The sequence below is a fragment of the Gymnoscopelus microlampas genome (assembly GCF_963454915.1).
Source record: "Gymnoscopelus microlampas genome assembly, chromosome: 17".
Taxonomy (NCBI): Eukaryota; Metazoa; Chordata; class Actinopteri; order Myctophiformes; family Myctophidae; genus Gymnoscopelus; species Gymnoscopelus microlampas.
The window spans coordinates 18,463,023-18,470,522 of NC_139954.1; the positions used below are offsets into that span (position 1 = coordinate 18,463,023).

The 7,500-nt window shown below is 44.4% G+C and overlaps 1 protein-coding gene across 5 annotated transcripts in view; it reads right to left on the reverse strand.

The window, feature by feature from the left end:
- Positions 1 to 7,500, reverse strand: part of LOC311064592 (neuropilin-2-like) — a 128,922-nt gene that overhangs the window by 51,705 nt on the left and 69,717 nt on the right. For all 5 annotated transcript variants that reach the window (XM_084084464.1, XM_084084462.1, XM_084084463.1 and 2 more), the window contains exon 8: positions 4,066 to 4,210. In XM_084084464.1, coding sequence (XP_083940590.1) covers positions 4,066 to 4,210 — 145 coding nt within the window. The remainder of the gene's footprint in view (positions 1 to 4,065; positions 4,211 to 7,500) is intronic.

Sequence of the window (7,500 nt, forward strand, 5' to 3'; positions counted from 1 at the left end):
AGAGGTCAAATGGAGATACGGTTGAAGGGATGAGGGAGGGTATAACGTGGAACGCGTGGGATGGCATTAGAGAAAGAGAGAGAGAGAGAGAGAGAGAGAGAGAGAGAGAGAGAGAGAGAGACAGGTCGCCAGAGAGAAAGACAGCAGAGTGACATTGAGGGTTGACGATGATTGACGGTGACATTCTCAGGGTCTCGACGGAGATGAAAGTTTAATGCTGTGACATCACTGCATGGTAAATAATGAATCGTCACCAACAACAACAAGAGCAGTAACGGCTCTACGAGTTCTGGAACAATCTGCTGCTGCAAATGCAACGGAACTGTTCATGAACCAATTCTACTGGATATGAAGGAACTCTATGCTGTGATGTGTTCGTTTGACTTGACTCCTACATCATATTTTATGTAATGTTCCTAGAGTTATGTCGATACAAAAAAGGAGATATTAGGTGGTTTATTTTTTTCTTGGTTTCTATCTAATCCATCTATCTATCTATCTATCTATCTATCTATCTATCTATCTATCTATCTATCTATCTATCTATCTATCTATCTATCTATCTATCTATCTATCTATCTATCTATCTATCTATCTACCTATCTATCTATGTATATCTATATCTATCTATTTGTGCCTTCAATCCAGCATATTTTTCTTTTCTTTTTTCTTTTATATCTATGAGTACAGTGGGAGTTTGTGAGAATATCAGCTTTCAAGATCACAGGCACAGAAATAGATGGATATCACACACCAGCATAAGAGCCCTTGACTTGGACCTCTCTCGCGCATAACACACACTCGCACCAAGTACTGCACTCTACATACACAAAGCCACAGTGATGTGCACATTCACAGGCACACAAAAGTAGTCAAGGTCTTGCAGCACCCCACACACTGGCTCTGAAGTTTAGCCCACACATGCACACACACTCCCACTGCGCTCTTCCCGATAACATGGGATATAAAAGCTGCAGAAGTATTCTACTGAGGTTCCACCTAGCCTTATCACTCACTCTCACTCACACACACACACACACACACACACACACACACACACACACACACACACACACACACACACACACACACACACACACACACACACACTGCACTGCACAAATGCCCACAGCCACACAGAAACACACATGTATACACAGAAACACACACACACACACACACACACACACACACACACACACACACACACACACACACACACACACACACACACACACACACACACACACACACACACACACACACATGCTCAAAGAGTGGGGAAAATAATAAAGGTGCTAAAAATAAAAGATTGATTGGCGTTGAAGGCCTGAGGTGGAATGAGATTACGGGAGAGCAGAGAGAGAGAGGTGGAGAGAGAGGGGTGGAGAGAGGGAGGCAGAGGGAGGGAGGGAGCGAGGGATGGATGGGGTGATGGACAGACACCAGCAGATTTAACGGCATGGGAAGGAGACAGGAATGGGTTGAGGGAGAGATGGAGAGAGAGAGAGAGAATGAGGAAAACAGAAAGCTGACATGAGAGAGAGAGAGGGACAGAGTGAGAAAAGGAAAAGGAGCATAATACTGAATTGACAGAATAAGAGGGAGGTAAGAGAAAAAGAGAGGTGGAGAGACGGATATAGACAATATCAGGAGGAATGATGGATGGAGGAAGACTGTAAGAAATGAGAGAGAGAGAGAGAGGAGAGACGAAATTTAACCATAGTTTCAGTGAAAATACCCTATCTTCCATCTCACAACACATTGTGAGATGGAAGATAGGGTATTTTTGGCTAAGATATTGAGTGCAGAGTGAAAACAGGAGGGGACCTAGTATATAGGGTTTAAGTGGTTAAAAGTGTGATTTCTTTGAATGAATGAATGAATGTATGAAAGGGAAGGATAAGAAAGCAGACATGCAGGTGTCTAGTTGTGTGTATGTGTTTTTGTCTGAAACTTGTTTAGCAGCAGAAACACCGACCACTCTGCAGTCTGAGGGAGTCCAGGAAAACCTCAGGCATTCTCCTAAAGCCTGTGACATTATTTACTACATTCATGCTCCGGTGGAGGCAACCATACATTGATCTGTGAGGAATAGTGTGTTCCTCTGTACAAGCTCAAAGAACGTGCTATGAGCTTGTATATCTGCTATTTTTGAATAGCCAAAGTATTAAACATGGTTTATGTGATTAAAATGATTGTGATGCTATATTAACTAATTTTGCTGGGGACCCTCTGGAACCCCCTCAAGGACCCCTGGGGGTCCCTGGACCCCACTTTGAGAACCAATGCTCTATGGCAGGTGGTTTCAATACCATACTAGAATCAGACAGTCCATAGACCAATTTGGGGGGTTGAAATACAGTTGATCATCACCTGTGGCACAACAGAGACACAGAACTTCTTTCTCTCTCTCTCTCTCTCTCTCTCTCTCTCTCTCTCTCTCTCTCTCTCTCTCTCTCACACACACACACACACAGAGCAGTGTATAGCTTCATTGTGATCGTGATTTGTGTGGGTGCTGAAATCGGCCTCGGCGATAAGAGCATATCTGTCCCCTCAATGGCAGCACAGAGAGCCTCTAACCTAATAATGGTACAGTGTAGTAGGACACGGACACACGCGCACACACACACACACACACACACACCCACACACACACACGCGCTGACCATCACACAACACACACACACACACACACACACACACACACACACACACACACACATACACACACACACACACACACACACACACACACACACACACACACACACACACACACACACACACACACGCGTGCGCGCACGCCCAGAGACAATTGCAGACAGCCTAATTAGGTTTTATCTATTTATAGTATTGAGCTGATTATGCTGCTGGAAATTGTGTTTGTTTGCCTGGGCTGCAGATGAAAGCCGAGAGCCTGTTACTCTCTCTGATGTAATCACCCACACATCACACCGACGTTATTATATTACTGTTTGTGTGTGTGTGAGAGAGAGAGAGAGAAATAGAGAGAATAAAGAGAAGAGAGAAGGAAAAGGAGAGGTGAGGGGAAAAACTGGGGCTAAGGCGAGGTCACTGTACTGTAGTGTAGAGCGAGAGGGACATAGTAGGGTAAAAAGATTACCACTAGCTTCTAGGCGTATCGTTGCTGTCAGGCAGAAACCTTGTATCTCCATATTTCAACCTTTTATGTTTTTTTCGTAAATGAATGCCCTACTTCATCATCATACAAGAGTGTCATTATACAAAAGTAGTGAAAATAGCAGATCTACAAGCTCACAACATTGTACATTTTCACTACTTTAAAATGTTTTTTTTTAATAATAATAAAAAGGAACGGTTATGGACATAATAGGTTTCCACCCGACAGAGCAACGATATGTATGTAATATGTACTGTATGTTGACCTTAGTCAGATCTAAGGAAACCCTAATAATCACATCCAAAGCTCTCTTATGTTCTTCATGTATGGGTCATGTTGGATTACATGGAGAGACAGAGAGAGAGAGAGAGAGAGAGAGAGAGAGAGAGAGAGGAAGAAAGCCTGTTAATTATTTTTTTAACCTATGGGTCGTGACCCAAATGGCTCGCGGACCAACATTTGCTGAGTTCCCACAATGACATGAGCTCATAAGTTTTCATAAGAGTATAGGTCTCAACTCTCAAGGGCCCCAGAGTTAGATTTAGCAAAACCTGGTTCAGTCTCCAACGGAAAGTCTATACTCCAGATTCAAATAGAACCCTTTTAGTTCAGCCACTCAGGGTTTTTAAATGGGGCAAAAGCAAGTGTTTAATCAGATTTCAAATGCAGGGGTTTAAGCCAGTGGGGTCCCCAGCAAAATGTGTTACTTTGGCTATTTAAAAAATAGCAGATAAATAAGCTCACATTTAAAAAAATCTTGAAAGTTTTGAATTTTTTAACACAAGTCTTCTCTTCTTGGGGTCCCTGGCACAAAACATTTTCAGATGGGGGTCCACGGCACGAAAACGTTTGAGAAACACTGGTTTAAGCAGTTTTTAAAGCAAAGCATCAGGCGGGGGTCTTAAGCTCCTCCTTACCAGTGATCTGACAGCCGTAGAGTTCAAAGCGCAGAGCGATACCGTTCTTCCAGGTCTGGGGTCTGATCCTCACGAAGCGAGCCAGCACCGGCTGGGGGATCCGGTTCAGGACCACCTCTGTGGGGTCTGTGTTGGCATGGAACACCTAGAGAGAGAGAGAGAGAGAGATAAGAGAGATCAGATGTCGTTTTTAAAACTTTTTTTCTTAAATTAACGCTCTACTTGATCATCCTACAGCGTCACACAAAAGTATCAAAAGTAGCAGATCTACAAGCTTGAAAGCTTTGAGCTTGTAGATCTGCTACTTTTGATGCGTTTGAATTTGAATCCTGAAAAGTAACAGTTTTGGACGTTTAAGGTTTCACCCAACAGAGACGATATTCTAAACAGATTTAGATATTTTGATATGGGGACGGCACAGTACTAAAGCTTAAGGATTTTTGTATTGCTTTGATGTTCATGTTGTGTGTTTCTTTTTTCTTTCTTTTTTTAAATGTGCGACGCATTGGGGGCTTCAGTGAGCCTGTCTTTGATCTACCAGGGAGAACGCAAACGCGTACACACATATGTCGACAAGAGGCTGGATTTATCTATCCACAAAGGAAAAGATGAGGGGAAAAGTTCACCCACACACACACACACACACACACACACACACACACACACACACACACACACACACACACACACACACACACACAGGATCCGAGGCCAGGCATTGTGTAATATATCATGGGTGTAAGTGTGTGGGAGAGTACCCAATTCTCACGTCCTTTTGACATAACCAGTAACCAGTGCAAACACACACACACGCACACACGCACACGCACACACACACACACACACGCACGCACACACACACACACACACACACACACACACGCGCACACAGACACACACACACACACACACACACACACACACACACACACACACACTGCACATTCATCACAGCCTATATACACTCCTGTACTTCTGCCATCTACACACACTCTTACCACACACACACTCGCTCATACGCAGTTACTTTTGAAAATACACCTACAGATAAAAAATGAAATTACACACAAGCTCACACGCGCGTGCGCGCGCACACACACACACACACACACACACACACACACACACACACACACACACACACACACACACACACACACACACACACACACACACACACACACACACACACACACACACACACACACACACACACACACACAGCCACAAGCACTCTCTTGACACCCAGCCATCCTTATCTGTGCCTAGCTGACTGTATCTGTCTCTGTGACTGTCATCTCTGTTGGACCCCCCCACGGAGACACACAGCGGGGGTCCATTTGCCTCTCCATCCCTCTTCCTCTCCTCTTCCTCTCTCCTCCTCCTCCTCCTCCTCTCGTCTGCTTTCTCAACACCTTGATGTTTGAAGATGCCTGGCCCTCCCTGTCGCTCACTGTCTACAGATGCTCTCTCTGTCTCGTTCACTCTCTCTCTCTCTCTCTCTCTCTCTCTCTCTCTCTCTCTCTCTCTCTCTCTCTCTCTCTCTCTCTCTCTCGTGAGGCTTCAAAGTTCCAAAATCTTTTATTAACAGTACTTTCAACCTGGCGTCCCTATTTTTGGGGTGTCTCATTATAGGAAAACATTTACGAGAATTTTCAAAAAAAAATCATATTTAAAAAAGCACATTTTAAAGTAGTGAACATTGCTGATCTACAAGCTCACATCGCATCACGGTGCACCTAGATCGGCTATTTTCGCTATGCTTAGTATGACAATGTATATCATCGCTGTCAGGCTGAAACGTCTTATCTCCATATTCTAACTTTTTGTGTAAAAACACTGTTTTTACACTTTTTTTTAAAATACAGCATTACACAAAAGCATCAAAAGAAGCTCAAAGCGTGTCGCAAAGCTTGTAGATCTGCTACTTTTGCTGTTTTTGAATTTGAATCCTGAAAAAGAACAGCTTTGGACATACAGTATGAGGTTTCCACCCGACAGAGACGATATAGGGCTTAAGTGGTTAAATACTTCCAAGTCTAAAGTCTCTCTACCTCTGTTATTCTCACACCAGTGCTCAACATAATATGAGTACCAAGCTGATTATTTGCAACAAGGCGGCAAATCCTACAAAATAGAGCCAAAGGCCTCGCAATTATTTGCTTGGGTACTCATTTGTCGGCCTCCCCTCGTGTGTGTGTGTGTGTGTGTGTGTGTGTGTGTGTGTGTGTGTGTGTGTGTGTGTGTGTGTGTGTGTGTGTGCGTGTGTGTGCTCGTGTGTGTTCACACTCGCACACCTCCCTCTTTCACATCCAAAATCAGAACCCTTACAGAGGTGACAGGATGAAGGGCGAAGGGGTTTTCCGTCCCGCTGAGAGCCCAGACATGACCAGTGGGGCCGGTGGGGGGATTGGAACCCGTGACCCCTGTCTCACGGCGGGGGGCTAGACCTCGCAACAAAGTCAGCGCCGCTGGACCGATGCCCTTTACAAATGCCCTTGATACCGGCAAAATTGGGGAGGCAGTAAGATGATAGAAAAATGCCTAAAGGCTCCGAAAGACTTAATGGGATTGTGACCGTAATTACAAGTGTGTTCGTGTGTGTGTGTGTGTGTGTGTGTGTGTGTGTGTGTGTGTGTGTGTGTTAGTGTGTGTAAAGTGTAATTATGAAATCTCGCTCTGAGGGACTTTGGGAGAGTGGGGCTGGGGCTGGGGATGGGGGGGGGGTATGTGGGGTTAAGGCTGATTTCCCCTGGTACGTACTAGAACATTCCCTGAGACACACTCACCCATAGTCTGACACGGCGTAGCATGAACGTGCGCGCGCGCGTGTGTATGAGAGAGAGAGACATGCAGTTCATTGACACAAAGCCCATATCTCTTGAATCTCCGCTCACTCTATAACTGGCTGTGTTACAGGTCACTCAGTAGTGTTTCCTACTGCTGTCAAACACGGACCCTCTATGCCCTCCACTTTGACATGAACCCTCACTGATCCCTCCAGTGGACTTGCAAGGAATGCATCAAAAAGCCTTTGATAGTGACACAGCCAAAGTCTCAGTTATACTCAATTGCTTGCCGGTGTCGTGCTCAGTAAATAGCAGATCGACAAGCTTGTATAGTATCTGCTATTTACGGCATGCAACACCAGGCGTGCAACTTAAGCATAAACCAGACTTATCAGGGCCAGTATAGGCAGCAGAGCAGAGAAACCTTTCACATGCATTACCACAGAAAAAAACTCAAAAGCATCTGTATCCAAAATAATCCAGATCAAAAGTATCTGAATCCAGGTAATCTGCATCAAAATAATCTAAATCCAGATAATACGGATAAAAAAATCCTCTGAATCCTAAGAATCGGCATCAAAAGGATCATCTTTTGGCCACTATAAGCTGTTGATGCATGTGCCCAGTTAATCATGTCTTACTTTAT